Here is a 20554-nt window from a genome sequence, read left to right on the forward strand (position 1 = left end):
TATGCCATTATCCACTCTAGCGTTAGCTGGGAATAAGTACGAGTGGAGTAAGTAGTTCTTTGCCAAAGATCAATGCTAAGATCGTTGTTAGCCACGGGCGAAGCAGAATCAAATCTTCAACACACAAAGTAACAGCGAACGTGAATGGAATAAATTACAAGCGAATGCAGAAGGAATAATAGTAAGGAAGTTACGAAGAACTGCTAAGAGTAGTACGCGTAGTTGGCTATTGATGTAGTCTTATGAGGGGAATTGGTGTGTGCGGGCAAGAATTAAGTTCTGCACGTGCGTAGAGGTCTGTGCCTAAGGATTCGAGGCATAGTATGTACGAGTAACTTCTACATGCGCACTTATAACATAGGCAGACGACAACGTTAATACGCACTAACGGCGAAGTTGATCAAATCGAAATTATACCCTGACATACGACAGTATTGCGGTTAAGCGAACTGCGAGGGCGTGGGGTCAAATCCCATGAGCACCAATATTTTTTTAACTTTTTTTGCGATTGTGGACTTTTTTGATAAATATAAGCTCTTACAAATTCAATCAACTTGAAGTAGTTATGTGAAATATCATCAAAAAAAAATAATAATGATAATGTGAGTTGGAGTACACAGTTCTAAGCACTCCGCCGACCCAAACTCCTTGGCATTATTTGCTTATTTGTTTACACAGAGAATGTAGAATACAGAGAACGAGCTTAACTAGTCCGCGCGTCTATTTCGCTGTTGTTGTTGTAGCGGCAGCTCAGCCCTGCCTAGATCGGTTTGTCCATTAAACGATGTCATCAGGCTTTGCTAACGGGAGACCCAGATCTGTCCATAGGGACAAGGGCGTTAGCTAGGTGGGGTTTTGGAGGCATGTGAAGAGGTGCCGTGAGCCTTGCGGCGACTCTTCGTATGCCGGGCGCTCTTTGGGCACATTCAGAGCGAAGTTGGGCTAGTGTGGTGCGACTCTCCCGAGGCAGACAAAGCTCTGTCCCGATCAAAACGGCATTCACACCGTTTATAGCCTGTCGGAGCCAGAGGTTGTTTCTTGAACCTCTTATAGTCGTCCTTCAGTTCGTATAGATATCTCCTGATGTGCCTTGGCGAGAGCTCAGCTGCGAAAAGGGGGGTCTGTTAGAGTGCCCGGTTCTGTGGCACCCTACTATGAACTGCTTACAGAGCATTGTGTTATGCTCCTTGATGGGGAGCCTCTGGGCCCCCTCGTGTAAGTGGTGTTGTGGCGACATCAAAAGGCATCCAGCTGCGGTCCGGAGTGCCGCCATTTTGGTCAGTTTTGTAATTGAAAATTTCCGGGAGCATCATTAAGTTTTTAGAATGAATTCTAGTACTTAATCCGGATCAACTGTAGTTAATTGCCGAAATAATTCCGATTTAACGAGTTGATCCGGATCAACGCTGCCATCTGTCTATGCTTTTAGATGATTATAATTTATTAGTATTTTGTGTGCATTGGTACTCTTATGCAACTTTTTAAGGCTTCTTTCCAGCAAGATGACTAAACTGCTCCATACGAAGTTGTTATCGTACAATTTTTAATGCCAATAAATAAATTTGGAATTTTTACGACAGACTCCCCAGAGCGCAGGAAATACGCATTAGATATTGCCAATTTATGGTCAACATTAAATCAGCACAAAATTTGATTGCGGTTGCAGGTGTTTAAAGCAATAGTACATATCTGTCTTAGTGTATGCGAGTGTGAAGACGAAATAGTGAGCTGGCTATAATTTTATACACATCTAAGTGTATGAAAAAAGTTTTATGCGCCTATTATTAAGATCATAAATCGGTTTATTGAAATTTATTGGCCGTTATGGGGTGTGCCACTTCTCCTTTTCTGTTTTACCCTGCCAAAAAATGAATATCTTTCACAAGACGGAATAGCGCTCTTAGGTGCCAGCGAAGCCCATAAAACTCTTTACACTCGGGAGACTTTTAATTACGCATATTCATTTTTATTTTGCTCATAATTTCCAAACACGCACTCACCTTGATCAAGTCGACGCTCCATACGCCGCCATTGCCGCATGTGATGCACTAAAATGCCGGCTGCTATAATGAAAAAGAGCAAGCAGGCTAACACGGCCATAAAGAGCGCCGTTGTCTGCCAAGCCATCGGCAGTGTTCCATCTTGCAGTTGCTGTAACTCATCTTGTGTCAATTGTTCCTCAAAGTCCATGTCGCCGTCGTCCTTTCGGCGCTGCGGGAATAGAATAAGTTAAGAAATTGTAAAGTAATATAAAGACTTTACGGGCTTAAAGAGTAAGGGAAATGAAATAATATTACTACCGGCAAACAGTTCTAACTCAAGTTGCTCCATGCATTTCATAATTTTTTACAGACATTTTCTCTCAGACTTTTTTCCTATTTGGAATTCACCAAGATAATAGATATTTAAATATCAACCACTTTGCCCAAAATATAAGAACTTGCAGTTTTAGGTCGACTTTTAGATACACGCTCTTTGACGCTGATTGGGTTTAGAAACACCCATCACTTTGGCAACAGGAATAAATTGCACCTAGAAAATTGTTAGGCTAAACTGTCAAACTGATCGTCTAAAGTGCCGAAAACGAGTGGAAATTAACCTGCATTTTCGGCAAGGTCATGGGGAGCCAAACTATCGCACAAGTGCCCGGAGTTTACGTGAGGGAGATCCGTGAAGAGAAGGGAGTAGTTATTTCTCCAAGTGTCCCGCAGTTTTGACTCAATTTTCTCTGAAGTGGAGGGAAAGGAGGCGAAACGCAGGCGGCCGAAATCCGCCAGTGTCTACCACCAGCTTCTACAGCTGACAAGCGATCATGGTTTATGAAATCTACATCCGCAGAAGCCAATGTGGGATTTAAGAGCACCTAAATCTATATAGGTGGTGCCCAGGAAAGCAGGTGGGTTCGCAACAATATGGTCTTGTCAATTCTGTCTCCTTCTTCCATGACTAAAGTGGTGGGAAGGTATGGCCAGTTCTGCTATGCTTTTAAAGAGCATCTGGCCGGCGAAAACTTCGTTTGTGACGTTTCGAACCACCGCCCTGTGAAAGTTACTTAAATAAACTAGGAATATTTTAAGGAAGCTATTTATTTTATAAGTAGACGGTGGACCAATCTGCCCGAGAAGTCCCAAATAACAGCCATTGTGTGAAGTCGCCTTTCTAAGACAAGCTTGACGAGTGCTAATCTTAGAGTGTCCTCTCACTTTTTGGTGACCAAACCTGTGCAATTCTCCTGTTAGAACTAGGTTGCTACTATGCTGAGGTGCAGCAGCAAGAATAAGTGGAAGCTGTCACAGCCATATGGGCAAGGGTGCTTATGACCAAAATAAAATCCGGTGCAGCAGCTTTTCGAGTATAATTTTACTTTGGTTCCTAGCTTTTTGATCCCCCGAGTTCGGGCTTTTTAACGGGCCTGAAATATCGGAACCATAACTTGTTATTAGCAAGAAAACATTTGTTGTTGTTAAGAAAACATAGCACATGCTTTCAATAACCATGTTTTTCATTATACATAGAAACAATAATTTTTCCATATTTCCGCGAGAAACTGCTTCTCCGTTATAGGCTTTTATCATAAATTTATTCCTATTCAGCTGATTTTTTCTGACTCTATGCATAAATGGAAACTCTGAATGGATTACATGCTTTTAAATTATTACAAATAATGTATAGGGGCGCGTGATTTTTCAGTCCGGGACCGGGGTTTTCTCTCTACGTCCCCTAGTGCTTAGTCACATTGCTGTAGACTGGTGTTTGAAGAGCGATTCGAGGAAACCACTAAAAAGGGCCCTCAAAATAATTACTTAGATGGCCTCGGAGCGCTACCGCCTATCATGACACGGGGCTAGAGATTTAAATATCGTCATATATTGCACAGGCAATCGATTTATTCTGCCTGTGAGATGAGATTATCTGGAATGTATAAAGAAATGCAGGTATAGTGTGTCTCCGTGAAGCCGCAAACTCTATAGGAGATAATATTTATCTAAGATTCAGCAATAAGCTAAATATTCCGAAAGCCATTAACGATCTCTACTTAATCTGAAGCATAGCTTCGATCCTAGATAGCTGGACTGACTGTAGCGAGTTATGACACATCTATTTTTAAAGGACCAACTTTGCTATTAAAATTTTTGTCACCAAATATCCAATGAAAATCTGGCTTTTTACTAGATGAAAACTATATTAAGAAATAAAACGCATTTTGCCAGAAAAAAGCGTTATTATAGTGGAGAGCTCGCATTCAGTAGTTAACTTTAATTCACTTTGTATTGAAAATCATCAGTTTACCACTGACTGCTACAATTCATTGTAAAAACAGTTACAAGTCACATTCAATCGCTTTAAATCGTTTTAAACGACTCACCTCCTTCCAGTTGGGTTCCGTTTTCGCCAGAACCACCCAATCGATCTTCAGATCATAAATGGAACCGCATATCGTGTCACGATGCAACTGACACGGACGCAACGGTATCAAATCCCCCTCACACACAGTGCACGTAATACATTTGTCCTTGAGCGGATCCCACCAGCTGTGTAGATCGCAGGGTGAAGCAACACAGAAGGAACATAGCGTGGTAAGGACGAGCAACGCACCGATGTAGGTGGCGGCTTTTGAAGAGCTAGTCGCATTTAATAGTTGTATTGCAGGTGAAATTGTTCTTGTTATAGTTTTAATTAAGTTGATATTGCTGCTCCCGCTGGAAGTATTGTTGTTATGGCTACTGCTATAGTTGTTGTTACTGTTATTGTTGTGATCGTAGTGATCTGTGTCGTCCAGTGCCGCACTGGAAGGCGTATTAAACGCAATTTGATGGTTATTGCTGTAGTAGCACTGATTGCAGTTATTGATATTGCAATTCGTTGTATTGTTGCTGCTGTTGTGGTGGTTGTTGTTGTTGTTATTGTTGTTAATATCATCACGCCTTCTTCTTCTTCGCCTGCTGCTCGTTGCTGCTATAGCCTGTGCGCAATATCGCTGCAGTCGCCCGCTTATGCTCTGCGCATGTGTGTGCATTGTGTCGTGGTGTGTGTGGGTAGTGGTGGGGGTCGTGGGGGTCGTGGGGGTGGTGGTGTTGTGGTTGGTGATTGTTGGGTGGTTATCATTAGCAATATTACTTGTATTCGTACTTGAATTGGGCATGGTCACTGCTCTTAAGATTGTTGTGGCTAAATGTGTATCTAACATAGTGGGTGTAAGGATAGGAGGAGTAGGCGTGGTCGTTGCTGGATAGGCGGGTGTCGTCGTAGTTCGAGTCGACATTATCTGGAAAATTAAAAAAAAAAAACAATATTAAAAAAAAAATTTTAAATATTTAGTGCTAATTAAGTGCGTATTTGAGGAAAATAAAACGCAATGGAATGCTAATAAGGCGGCCTTTAATATGCATATGTATGTATGTATGTATGTATGTACATGTGCATATAGCTAATGGGTATTAGTACTCATGTGCTGTGGGAATTTACTCCAGTAGCAGTCAATTTAACTAGCTGCATACTATGTAGATATGTATTTATCTACGAGTAGAGACATAGAAAAAATCAAATTCAGAGTTTCCCATGAGTGCTAAACACTTTCTCTATTTTTCCGCTTCAATGTCAACGGAATTTTCTTCAATTGTTGTTACTAGGAATTTATGCACATGTGTACAAATGCACAGGGATGCGTTTAACTCTTTCTTATATGTGTGTATGTATGTATGTACATGAACATCTCGTAGATTCGTTAAAGTATGTATGTATTTATTTGATGGTTTTATCCATTAGCGACCAGCAATTTTAACTCCATTACTCACCCAGAGCGTTGTCAATTACTATGCGTTTAGAATGCGCTGAAAATGGATTTTCCCAGAAGCGTTAGGGCTCTAAAACCATGAAATGATGTGTGGCAGAGTTGCCAAACAAAGTAAGTTCTGAATTTGACATTGGAAATAACGTCTACAAAATTGAAATCAAATTACGCTGCATAAAATTTTATAAAATGTTCGTAATTCGATATTGGGCCGTATGCAAAAAAAATATTAAGCAAATCGCTAGCTTAGAGTGAAAAGTTGCTAAGTCCACTTTTTATGAAAACTCATATTTTAATACAGGAAGGTACAGAAATTAAAATTAATTGTTGTTTTAAAAAGGATAGAGGTACTTGTTTTATTCATTCTCGTTTATATTCAATGAAAGGACACTTTGCTAAGTCAAAAAGATGCAGCGAAAATCCGATAAGGCCAAAAGAGTACGAAATCTTTTAATAAAGATCGAATCCTTCTGATTCATATGAAGTTTTGCTTCGCTTTAAACCGCCAAAATGTTGTATGTCTATAAGAAGTTTTTTTCCTCTCCTGTAAAATTTTTAAAATGGGAATTAGCAACTTTTCACTCTAAGCTAGCGAAATGCTTTTTCTTAAAATGTCAGACCTTTCACTCAATTTTTCCAAAAAAAAATTTTGTGTGAAAAGTATGAAATTTTAAGAAAAAGTAATTGCTTAGGTTTTATGCATACGCCCGATTGCCCGAAAAATAAGAAAAACCTATTGCCATGAATGTTCAGTGTGCGACAAAAGTCTACGTACAGAGATGTTTTCGCAACTATAGTTTTAAAAAACAATAGCGAAAAGATATGAAAATAAAAAGCTTCGCATTCATAGCGAAAAATTCTCTGTCCATAGACTCTTGTCGCCCACTGCATATATTTTATTTGAGAAATCTTCACAAATTACCAAAAAATCTAAACAGTTAGGGTAAACTCCTAAATAAATTTAAAATATGTGCAGGTTCTGAAGTTCACTTCCCAGCGAATTTCAATTCCTACCAATTTGAAGTCAAAGTCTAAAACTTATTTCTTCACTAAAAAATACAAAAAAAGTCTTCAAAGTCTAAGAATACAAAAAAAAATCGAAGTCTCTTATTTCAACCAAACACTTCGCTTATATTTTTAAAGTGGTTGGCAAGTTTATTATTGCTGGAAAAAGCGAAAATATGTATAATTTTTTTCTGAATTCATGTTAAGCCCTAAATTATTTAACGAATATCTGAGGCAAACATTTTTCTATCCCAGGCGTCATATATAAATGTTATTTTAGAATACGACCTGTACTGGGTCACCATTCTTCAGCTTAGCCCTTTCATACATTTAGGCGTTTAAGCAATAAAGCTATTTCAGGAAGGCTGGCAACCCCTAAATTACACACTGTTTAGTGTCTGGCTAAACGTCAACGCTTGAGATCACTCTTTTATTGCTTGCTTAATACTTTTGCTGTCGCTAAAATGACCGAGGGTCAGCACAGATTTGAACTTCAAGCTAATAAAATTTACTCATGTGCATGAGATTCATAAGGGGAATTCACAAACATGCCACTAAGCATGTATGTTTTTATATAGGCAAGTATATATTTATACATGCATATGTGGGTATATACATATATAAACACATACAATTCCACAAATGTTTGCACATGTTTATTTACGTACAATTTTTGCAGCCATATATGCATCTATAGATGTATGTATGTCTGACATACATATTCTTTCACATACATATGAAAGTGTGTATTCATATACATATGTGAGTAGCGATACTACATTGTAATAGAAATGTGCCATGTGCTTTTTGTTTATTCTAAATTAAAATAATTTTTACTACATAAGTATGAACTGTGTAAATTGGACTGTCTTGCATGTATAGGAGGAATGGGGTTTAGCAACAAAGTGGCAAATGAAAGTGAGGAAAGCATACTAAATTCAGAATTTAGTATTTCTACAGCAAAAACACATGAACATAACTATGTACATACGTAGGTACATTTATGGAATATAATTAGCAAATGATCTCAGCGAAGAAGGGATTAGTGAGTACGATTCTAAAAATGTATAGATCCACATACGTCGGACATATTTACAGTTGCATGGAACTAATTAATAACGACGTCAACTCAAATACTAACAGTCCAGGTTCTGGTATTGCGGTTGGTGAAAGTTTATTTTTCTATCTGGTATAATCCTATTTAACTTTGTTTAATCACAAAACTATACAATTTTCTACTCACGAAGAGAAATACCCCTTTTCTTTGCGAACTCTAATCGATTTTCTCTATTTTTCACTTTACGAAATCGTTATTTTCCTTATTTTTCATAAATCGCAGGTAGAACATTATTTTACGTCATGTGTGTCCATGTCCTTTTCAAAATTAACTCGGACAGTTTATCTCCTCCTTCGATGGAACTAAAGACATCATATGAGCAAATCTCAAGGGTAGTTTTCTTGGTGTCAAGCATTCTTCAAAGCATTCTTCTTACATTTATGTATTTCAAGCAATGGAGTTCCAGAAATAAGTTAAATAAAAAATAAACCAAGTATCTGAACAGTTTAAGCCTTAAAACGTTTATTTGTTTCGGGAAGTTTTTAAATAGAATGTCCATATAATAGAGGCAATGAAATTTGGTACCAAATGCAAGATATCTGTGAAGTTTCGAAAGTGTGGCACCAAATAAAAAAAAAAAAAGTGGCAGCTATTTTATAAATTTTGAACTTTGGCGGTTTTTTAATTTTAAAAGTTTAAGACACCTAAAAATTTTAACACTAGAGTAATAAACCTAGTGTTCCCCCAAATGCAAAAGAATTTACGAAATAAAAATTGCAATTTTACAATTTTTATTGGCACACTGGAAATTCTTTCTAAAATTGTTATATATGTGAAGAAATTAGTAATAGATTCGTGAAGAATGCTATAGGAAAATATTCCACGACTATATTTAATTACTTTTAAATACATAATATGACTTTCAAGTTAAGGCGTTCTAGTAAACGTGTTAGCTGGCTGGGTATGGTGCTACGCGGCGTATACGCTACATACGCAACTATGGGTATATTCTTATTTGAATATTTTCTTTTGGAATATCTTTTTTAAGATTTCATTTAAATACAATTTCGCTATGAAATTTTATTCTCTATGCAAAACTGACGAAACACGCTGTCCAACACGTTTTTGTCGAAAAATTAAACAACTCGTGAAATTTGCTCATATGCGTTGCTCTATTGTACTATGTATGCACAATTGCTTTACTTACTTTTGTATAAAATCTTTACTAAGTCTTTTATACTTTTTTTTCTTTCTTTTTCTAGCCAATGCTTCGTTTCACTGAAAACCATAACAATTTTATTTCATACTTTAAATCAATTTTTTTTTTTATTAGTGCTAAATCATCCATCTTCACGAGTGCATTTGCACCTACATATGAATGTGTGTATATAGAATGTAGAAGTATGTGTATACATACATATACACATAATTCCGAGTTTTTCCATGTTGGTTTGTGTAGAGCTCTTTATGCTAAAAATGCTCCAATTACTAGAGCTTTGATTGAGTTCAACAGAATTGCCAAACTCATCGAGATAGATATTTCAAGTTCGAAAAATCACTTCATGAGCTCTTTAATAAATTTTTATAAGTAAGGTATTTTTATATTTTATTAACTTAATTGCTGTAGCCTATAAGATCTTGTATACTGTTTGGCTAAATAAATAAATAAATAAATAAATAAATAAAAAAATTAGATCAATAAAAATTAGTGCACATTAGGAATGTTAATCCCAGTATCCCAGGCCAAATATAGTAAAATTGCGTTTTTAGTTTTTCACTCTGACGTCAGTTATTCAGAAACTATAAAAAAATTCAGAGAAATGTGCTTGGAGAAGAAGTATGGGTTTTAATGAGGAAATCCTGTAGAATTTAAACAGATTAAAGTTTTTGGTGCAGATAGACTAATAAGTATTGAAAATGTCCTTTTAAAATTTTATCCTTGAAATTTGGCAATATTTGTTTTTGAAAAAATTATATGTAGGACTTACATAAACTCGATAACATCCACGAATTTCATCCATCTAACTTTATCAGCTTAAAAAATTACCTATTCGTCCCTTGTGAATCCAAAAAATTTTATTTTTTTTTAAATGCTGAAGAAATTTCCCCTTGAATTTGGTGCCCATATTTTTATTCTACATTGCATTGAATTTTTTAAATAATTTTTGGAATTAATCATATCTTTGAAATTACAAAGTCCTTTAAAATAAATTCTGACGTCAGAGAGATAAAATAAAAACGACACTTAAATAAAAAAGTAGGTTTCAAACCCATTTATTTATTATTTATTTTATGGTAGGAGAGCTTCTCAAACTATATAGAAGAAATTTTTCGATTTAAGTTGTTGAAAAGTAACGAATATCTAAATTCTGGGACTAATTCCGGGATCCCGGGATTGTGATAACGACATACCGAAAATCCCGGGATCGGAAAAAGCTGAAAATGAACATCCCTAGTGCACATATTTAAATTGTGTATTTACATATTTGAAGTTTGTAGTAAATAATAACTGATAAGCTAACTGCAACAGAACACAAATATGAAATGTGTACATAATACTTATGTACATACATATATATAAGCAAACAGTTACGCTTTGAGTTTTACATATAGCGCGTCCTCGTACAAACAAGCAGAAGTCAAAACCGACAAACGGCAAAAACAACAACTCAACCAAGTATATAAATATACGCAATCAAATTTATTTGCATACACATGCATGTACATACGTATGTATTTATTTTTATTTTTTAACCTCCTGCGTTTTTCCAACATTTTCACTCATTGTTGTTTTTGCTTTTCTTCTTCCTTTATTGCCATTTCCAGTGGTCAATGCCGGTCATATTCGTACTAAACGTTGATCGCTACCGATCGAGCGTTAAATTGTAAAATTCATATTTCGATGCGGGCAACGTGCGCCATCGATCGTACGCACACACACACATATTCAAAATGCGTTGGTATTAGTGACTTTATGCCTTTGCGTATGTTTATGCTCACTGTACACTCGCTGTCTGTTGTCAATATGACAGCATATCATACTTCCGTTTCGTAAATTGTGCACACAGTGACGGTGTTGAAGAATAAATAAAAAAGGATTTGTACATAAATAAATATTATGCAATAAGTAAAAAAAAAAGAAATAAGTAAATAAATATTATCGGATGTGTACAATGTGGCATGCGCCGAGGCGCTTAGTTATCTCTCAAAACAAATACCACTTCAATGGAAGATTTGTAAAAAATTCGAATTTTTTGCTTTCAATACCTTATTGTCTTAAGATAAACATTGATTGTATATGCTTTTTTATGTCATAGATTTTCTTATCGTCGAATGGAATCAATGTCCAAACAGATTTTAATTCTTTGTAATTTGCTCCCAGGCCTAGATAAAATAGATTTCACTAAATATTTTTCATCCAGCTATTTTTATGCATACATACATTTTTGCTTTGCTTATTATTGAAGATAAGTCAGCCGACAAATACCTAGTCCCAAAAGAGATAATAAAATTGAAGAAATGATGGACTAAATTATCGAGAGAGAGATTTATTTCAGAGATTTACTTGAGAAAAAAATGCATTCTGCTGACGAATATATTTTATATTTAAAAAGTCCCTAGGTTATAAAACTTTTCTCGTATAATTCCTCTCGAGTTTTACATCTCTTTGCTAGAAAGATAGATCTTTTCAATAGAGTCAGCATACGATTGCTAACAGTGTACCTAATCGGTCATAACCATCTGCGCTCTCACTTGCACTGGATTGCGCTGACAACAAAGGCGTAATGCCGTCTTTGTCTTGAAAGCTGGGAGTGTCCAGGGCATAATATTTTTGATTGCCGCGAAACAGGAAAATTTTAATGAGAAGTTAGCTAAAAATCAAAAATAAAAAATTCTAAAATTTCGTGACACCGGCTATTAAGCTCAGGAGTGGAGACAGCTACGAGTTATCATTCCGTCAGTTCACGGCTCGAGACATTTATTTAAAATTTAATTATTGAGCCTTTGAACGCTTTCGGGAGAACTATTTTTACGCTAGATCTACATATGGCCCTATTAGCGTCTGGATGCGCTGGCTTGGGCGTGTTGTACGCATGGAATGATGACAATCCCATAAAAAGGTTCTTCGACTCGGCAACCATTGGTGCGCAACGAAAGTGTAGAGTAGGACCTACAACTGGCGTAATTTTGCTATTTTGAAGAAGAAGAAAAATAATTAAAAATTGAAGGGCTTAAAATTGGTTATATTAAAAGAAAATTGTACTTAAAGAACCCCGTAATATAAGCCCCTATTTGAACCCCCTTTCAACAAACGAATACGTACACACCTTCCTTAACGAACCCAATACAATTTTCCCGCAATTCGAAGTTCCCCAATGACCGGCCAAACGACAGGCCATCAACGTCAACGTCAACATCAACGCCATTAGAGCTTAAGCAAAAACATTAGTTTCAATATTAGTGACAAAAGGGAAAATACAACTACAACGTACATACATACATATATGTAAATTTTTATGTTTGCATATATTAATTAATATGCATTTGGACAGGCACACGCAGATGTGTGAGTGTAAAACTTTTTCAAAATTCATATTCAAACCCAGCCCAACAATAAATATGAATATGGCGCGTTTTGTGATGTTGTTATTGTTTTTACTGCTATATTGTTGGTGTTAGTTGTTAGTGCAGCATGGCAAAATATGGTTGAAAACAACAGGAAGAAATATTTAATTAAAATTAGCCACAATGGCCACCGGCACCGTAAATTGATGCGATCTGACGAGAATATTTACGTAGAATGAATAGTAGTTAGTTTTGCCAGAGCGATGAGAATTGTGTGCTTACGAGTTTGGTTGCTGCTCTGTGACGATCGGAATGATCATCATTGTGTAAACCGCTGTTGAAAAATAAAAGTGAATTTTAATACTACGAGTACAGTGTTGTGACGCAATCGTTTGCTTTGTGTATGAAAGCTTGAATGCCTACATGCTTTCAACAAATTATTGAGGACCTTTGTTTTGAAGAAAATTAAATGAGGAAGGTAGTTTTGTACATTACATATTATTCCTATTTCTTTTTACAACGCTTTTATTGTCAGCTGAATTCACATTCTATTGCAGCGCTAAAATTCTACACACTACTGTAACTGCAGCTGGCCTCGGTCAACTTGCCATCAATTGCTGCCAAAAAGTCGATCGCCAATCAATTGACAATTTAACAATTCATTTAAGTCATCAACCCATGACGATCAACTTGTCCCTTAGCGGTGAAAAGTGCAACAATGCTGCAATTGGATGCCTTCTCTCATTTTTATCCTCTATTGTGTGGAGCACTTGTCTGTCAGGCAGGGCATGGCAATTGAAAAATGAGGCACTTGTTGTTGTTTTGCTCCGACCACTTGTTTGTCGTAGACTGTCGTAGGTTGGCTGTTTTTTCTTTCTTATTTCTTTTGTAGACTTGTTTTGCTTTATTTTTTATTTTTAATTAGTTTAAGTTATTCGGTTTATGTAGTACTACTGCTACTTTCTTGCAGTTGTGCATACTTATGTATGTTCTTAGCTACAAACATATATATGTATGTATGCAACATGTCTACAGCACTTTGCGTAATGCATAATTAATTTCAATCGGAAATCGGAATTATGGGTTTTCCTATACATTGGTTTTTTTTGTTGGTTTGTATGCACGAACCGTTTGTTAACTAACTACACTTACTTCCTTTCCGGGTCAACAATGGCTGCGCATGTGCTTAGGCCTGTGCACGCATGAGTGTGGGTACTGGGAGGTGGTCAGGTTCTCTTGGAATACAATTATTTGTCAATCAACTGAACGTTATTATTGGATTTATTTTAATCATGGGACTTTGGGGACTTTAACCAATATCTTTTTGAATTTACATAGTTCATTTTTGGAAGTTTTCAAAACGATATCCCATTTAAACAAAGAGCAGCAAAAGGGAGGCAAATGTAGTGTTACTTCAGAAAATTACGAAAATTAAAGAGACGTTTATTACCCACAAATATAGATACCAAACTCACTTCTGCCCATTCGATCAAGGTAAAGTGACAATAAGCGAATGACGAGGCACATTTATGAAGAAATTTACTCAAAATTATGGCAAAGCTCTGGTCCATTTTTACCACCAGAGTACCACCTTTTCCAACTTCTCGAATGCTACTCTTTTTGTGAGAAATATCAAGCCCCGGATTTTCGAAACGGAGACAGGAAAGCAAGTCTGCCATTTTTAGATCGGGATCCAACCAGAAAGTACGTTTGCGAGCACCACAATTCTTCTCTGAGATGGCATTGGGCCAGGCACGAGTGATCATAGCCAGTTTTTCTTCTCTTAAAGCATATACAGATGGCAGCGTTGATCCGGATCAACTCGGGAATTAACTGCAATTGATCCAGATTAAGTCCGAGTTAATCCGTTTACATCGTTCTTCAAATGATTTCGATGTCACTGCATTCACCAAAGCCGCAACAGGTTTCCGTAGGTGTAACCTCCGTCGACCTGGCCTCTTCCTAGATGCACTAAGGGGGATAGGCCTCAAGCGGGTTTCTTTCGCCTCCATCTCCTCTTGTTGTGGGTCAGTGGCAGCGAGCTTACAACCTTTGCAAGCGAATAGTCCGCTTCCTAGTCTAAAGAACAGTTGATTGGTACTACCTTATCGCTAATTTCCAGGATGCGCTCCCAGCTTTTGGTATAGGAGACATTAGTGCTGGTTGGGGTCTCCAGAATCTGCCTTAAGTACGAATGCATTACCACAATTGTAAATACCAACTGGCGTATTAGCAGCCTTTCGTTGTGCCATCACCGAAATGATCGCTGTTTTGTCCCCAACTGCCAGGCTTGGTGTGTATTTTTCTTGTCATCCTCCTACATCCCGAAACGTATTAATGCCATTGGACACTCCCCCCACGCGATTTTAGTCGACTTTTACGACAAGCGTGCCTTACTGCGGCCATATTCTCACCCTTTGCGCATAGGATTATTATTGATTGATTATTGAAATTAGAGCCATCTCAGCCAGGGTCAATAATTTATTTCTTGTTTAAGTGATACATACACTCCCAGTCATTTGAATAGCACACCCTTTTGATCGTCAGTATGTACAGTTTTCCTTCCGTTTGCTTAATATTCATAAATTTTTTTATAAAAATGTAGCATTTTCTACGTTTAAAACCCGATTTTAAAGTTTTATGAAAATTAAAAAAAAAAATTCCAACAAAAGGGTGTGTATCCTAATGACTTGCAGCGCACAAGTTAATAATATATTTAGAAAAGTTTCGGGTATGCAGTTTTGTAGCCCATACAATTTTAGTAAAATAAAGTGCAAGCTTAAGGTGGCTACAAAATACCGTTGATTTTTGACAATTTTTTTGTTAACGGTGCAGCGCATTTTTTTCCTCGTAAAATTTTTTCGAGTATACTTTGTATCTAAGAAAATGCATCACACTGTCAACAAAAAAAAAATATCAAAAATCACCGCTATTTTAAAGTCACCTGAAACTTTCACTTTGTTATACTAAAATTGCTTAGTCTACAAAAATGTAGGTCATTAGGATAGCACACGGTTTTGTTGACATGTTTCTTAAATTTGTATAAAATTTTAAAATCGGATTTATATGTAGAATATGCTACATTTTTATAAAAAAAAAATAATGAATATTAAATAAACGGACGGAAAACTGTACATCCTGAGGATCAGCAGGGTGTGGTATTCAAATGACTGGGTGTGTACATATTTTCTAAAATGTGCCGAATTTCTAAGATTTCGCAAGAAACCACTACTCAAAATAGAATACTATAAATGAGTGAATATTTTTGAACGTACATGTGTGTTTGTCTTGAATAGCTTGGTAGATATGCATACATATGAATGTCCTTGAAAATTCACGCAAAAACGGCAAACTTTCTCAATGAAAAGTAAAAGCAGACAGTTTAAATCACATCTTTTTGGCACAATATTCATATATTAGGCCGGATCGGCTTCCATATTAAAAAAAAAAAAAGTTTTTAATCAACCCATAGTTTTAAATACTTATTCGATAGGTTTTCGCCGTCATAAGAATCATTGCCCCTTGCTCTTCAGAGGAAAAGCCAAAATCGACTTTTTTTCAATGAATTTTGTATTCATAATCCTACGTTAAGATGCGATAGATGATCTTAAACATATTTTTGCCATAAATACATATACACAGCACCTTAACATAACTAAATTTGAATTCAGTAAGAAAGCTTATAGACTAGGACTTTTTTCGCGACCCAGTCTAGTAGACATACATACATACATGCATATTCCTACTACATACATACATGCATATATTCGGTTGTCTGCTATGGCGCCTACTTTAGTTTTGATGGACATGTCTGTTGATTGAACTAATCCATTTACTTAATGATGCGACGTATTTTATTGGCAATTGATCAACACGAATGCATAAACATTTTGTAACAATTAAAAAAACAAGCAGCACCATTTTATGCAAAATCGCAAATTATTTGTTTTGTCAAATTGCCAACAAGCAAAAAATAAATAGAATTGTACATATATACATATGTATGTATGTAAGTATGTTTTTAGTATACCCACGTATGTAGCAAAAATAGCAAATACTAAATTTTTTAAATAGTTAAATTTGTAGATACATACTTACTTAAGCCTCAAAATATGTATTTTCGAAAAAAGTTTCGACACCCAATACAAATACAACATCTAAATTCTCTCGCAGTTAAATGCGCAGCTGCCTGACAGTAAATACAAATGACACGTGCTAGTGAGTAAAAAGAATAACAAAATATCGAGTAGACATACATATTTAACATGTCTTTAGCGTGAAGAGTTATGCTAAGATTAACACAATTGTGTATGCCTTATGTTATTTATGTATTGTGAAAAGTGAACATTTCAGCTGCGAATTGTTTATTTTTGCATACATTTTGCGCGTAAGTGCATTTTCATCTGCATGCGAGTGTTTGCAAGTGTATTGGAAGTTTTGCAAAAGAGAAACCATGGTTGCAAATAGTCAATGATAGGAGAATGCTGACAAAAAAGACATTATTTTTTTTTTTGTGAAAGGTGTTGCTCATTTTCTCCATACAAATAAATGTTTGAACATACTTTGTATGGAAGAAAATGCGTGAACAAAAATTGCCAAAAATCAATGGTAAGTCCTAGCTACTTCAAGCTGCACTTTGATGTACCAAAATTAATTGTGCTGTATACTGAGAATGTTTCTAAGAGTTATAATTAAAAACGTCAAAATTTTGATGAAACTCTCGAATTTTGATCATTTTTGTATAAAGTTTGAAATTTTGACTTACGCGGTTTTTGTTAGATAACGACCTACACTTTCATAAGAAAATAATAAACATTAAATAAGCGAATGAAAAATAACCAAAACTTGCTAAAAAGTCTCTTTCCTATTTTAATTTTCGCCACCGTACATACATTGGTCGGAAAATTATAGCCGCCCCACATTTTGATAGGTTATAACATATTTTTTTTTTGTTATTTAATTTTAGTTATTATTTTTTTAAATACATTCTTTAACAAAACCGATTTTCTAACTTTATGCAATAAATTAAAAAAAAAAACAACGAGCTTTCGTAAAAATTTCGAACTTTTTAATTAGATTTCCAAAAAAGATTCTGAGTATGCAGTTCTGTAGCCCATTTAAATTGTAGTAAAAGTTTCAAATGGCTAAAAATTACCGTCGATTTTGTTACATTATTTTTTTTGTAGAAGATGTTACGATTTCTTCCATATAAAAACTAATTGTGTATATTCGGAAGCAAATGCGACAAACAAAATTCTAAAAAATCAACCGTAATTTTTAGCCACTTGAAACTTTTACTTTATTCTACTAGAATTTAAAGGGCTGCAAAACTGCATACTCAGAATCTTTCTAAGAAATCTAATTAAAAGGTTCAAAGTTTTAACGAAGGTTTATTAATTTTTTTGTTTTTAATATTGCAAAAAGTTTGGAACTTGTTTTTTTTTTCTTAAGAAAGTACTTGTCAATATATAGTGCGGCTATAATTTTTTCAACCACTGTATGTACGTCTCATGTAGGATTTTGGATAGTGTGTCTGTCAATATTTGCATAAACATTTTATGTTGCAAATACAAACTACATACATACATACGGGCACTTGTAGGCCTACCAAGTTCACATACGAGCGCACTTCAACAAAATAAAGTCTGCAATTTAGGCAGCCCTCTCAGTCACGGTATCAATGTACATACGTACATATGTATGTATCAACGTATTTTCATAGTCAAAGTGTCAAGTCAGTGCAGATGTGCGGCGCAGGCGAACAAACTGTTGACAGTGACAGCAATTTACTGCTTGTTGCCAATGCAAAAAATACATAGACATATTAAAAAAAAAACATTGTCTATATACTTAAATACACACATACATACGTATTAGGTTTGTGTGTAAGTAAGAAAAAGCGAAAATAAATGCTACAAAAAATCAAGTTAAACAGCCTCACGCCACTGACGTCTTCGCCAATCAAGCTATGTAAGTCACAACTTGATGAACACTACAATAACATTTGTACTGCAAACTGAGCAACAACAGTCATGAAAAAAGAATTAGCTTTAAAATGCATTCATTTATACATAAAATTCTTATGTACATACGTATGTGCAAACACATTGGCGTGGATGCTGTGCCTGAAAGATCCAGCCAGTCAGATCCCAATTCGCCACAGAGCGTAGGCGAGTTCGAATCGAAGTCGCTCTGGTGAAGTCGTTTGGGTGAACTCGAATCGACGTCAAATCGAATTCATTCATTCATTCAATCAATTGCGACCCCCCGCCGAATCGTTTTTACAGTCCTATGGCGAACTGTGCTTTTCATCGAACGCGAACGTCGCCGGCGAACAAATTGTTGACCAGAACGAGTCGGAAACGACGACGTAACGAATTCGTTTGGCATATTGGGATTAGACTACATCGTATGTACATACTTATGTATTTACCCTACTGGAAGTTGTCTGACTGATATTTTTGCTGTCGGAACTAACCCAAAATAGCGCGTTTAGAAAACAGCGCTCAGAATGTATACCGTCCATTTTACTGTTTTGTGTTCCATGTAATCTGTTCTATCTAAACAATCTACGAATAAATCAAAACTTTATTGGGTGTTAAAATCAGCGACCGAGAACGCGTTCCAGGTTTAGTTTAGTTCTGCACGAGAACAAAATCCAATGTTCAGACCGTTCCCGCAAAAGAACCAAACGGGAACAAAAGTATTGAGAGCAGTTTTCACGGGAACAAAATGAGTACTAAAGTAGAGAGTAGAAAACAAAATGCGAACAAAACTCTCGGGAACGTTCTCAATAAGAACTTAATGAGAACGAAACTTTCGGGAACGTTTCCAATGGAAACAAAGTGGGAACGACAGTAACCTGAACGTCCTCAAGGAGGACTAAATAAGAACACTGGGGAACGCTCTGCTAGAGAACAAAACGAGAACAAAAGTTTCGACAATTTAATTGATGAAAAATGGTTTCAGTGAGAACTACGATTGTCGATTCTAAGCCGGAGGAAAGCTAAGCTGGGTCATTTAAACTCCCAGATCGTTCATCATTATTGTGAACTGTCCATTTATAGGACAATTTTTCATTTTCTGTGCAGGAAAACTTCGTGTTTTAAGACTTTCGTTGACTTAATTTGCATATTTATCTTTCAGTTATTTTTTTAATAATTTTAATATTCGAACATTTCAAACTAATGAACGCTATGGGAAAAATATTGCTCTCACTTTCATTTTTCGCGAATAGTTCAGCGAAAATTTGGTCTCATTTCGTTCTCTGTCAGAGAGTTCCTTAGACATTTGTTCCCATATTGGGTTTGGGTGTTAAAACACCCCCCGTGGGTCCTCCACTGACTGACACGTAGTTTAACACCCAAAAAGGATCAAGGAATACCTAAACTGAGCCTTCTCTAACCAAATAGCCAAATGTCTTATTACCAGGTACTCCTGAGTGATCAGGCACCCAGATTATAGCTAGTTCGTTGTGTTTTCCAACATAACTTGTTCGATAGATACTTGTATTTCTGAACCATTTTGGAAGTACTCAAAGGGCTAGCCAAATGCCTGAGTATAGTTTAGATTGTCCCTACAGACGTATTAACTCCTTCCTACCTCTTCATGTACTTCAGTCAATAACCTTGCTAATAGTAAATTCCTTATCTTAGAAATTCTGAGACGAGTTCCCCAAGAAAGAAGTGAAAATTGTCCCCGTTATTTTCGAGGTAGACCCCAGAGCTTGACCCTGTGTCAGTTTTGTAGACATCAGTAAAGGTTCTACAATGTTTAAGCCCGCGCTCTATATTGGGCTTAAGCCAGCTTTTAAGCTTAGGGAACTCAACGTTTTACTCGTAACCTCTTTTGTTGTTGTTGCTTTACGATTAAAAATTTTCTTTTGTTAAAAATACACTTTGAGCTGTCCGTATTAAAAGCGTTTGATAACAATTTCGAAGCTCTCTTTGGGGCACATGATTTCCTACTGGGTGCTGAAATAGTGCCTAAGCATTGCGCCTGAGTTGAAATTCAAACAAATAAAAAATTGNCTTGTTATTATTACACCATGATATGCATCTGTATGCTTGCATGGTTGCATGTATGTAAGTATGTATGTATATATGCACATTTGTATCTGCACATGTTTGCTTAGA

General features: G+C 36.0%; 1 protein-coding gene across 1 annotated transcript in view; it reads right to left on the reverse strand.

Moving 5' to 3' along the window:
- LOC108366970 (tumor necrosis factor receptor superfamily member wengen-like) overlaps window positions 1–20554 on the reverse strand; it is a 57576-nt gene that overhangs the window by 25897 nt on the left and 11125 nt on the right. Inside the window, exons 2-3 of the mRNA XM_017621480.1 lie at window positions 4367–5266; window positions 2001–2211 (exon numbers count right to left, since the gene is read on the reverse strand). Coding sequence (XP_017476969.1) covers window positions 2001–2211; window positions 4367–5263 — 1108 coding nt within the window. The 5' untranslated portion in view covers window positions 5264–5266. The remainder of the gene's footprint in view (window positions 1–2000; window positions 2212–4366; window positions 5267–20554) is intronic.

Source organism: Rhagoletis zephyria, unplaced genomic scaffold, assembly GCF_001687245.7.
Source record: "Rhagoletis zephyria isolate East Lansing unplaced genomic scaffold, Rhagoletis_zephyria_1.1 Rzeph_scaffold_02472, whole genome shotgun sequence".
NCBI classification, from domain to species: Eukaryota; Metazoa; Arthropoda; class Insecta; order Diptera; family Tephritidae; genus Rhagoletis; species Rhagoletis zephyria.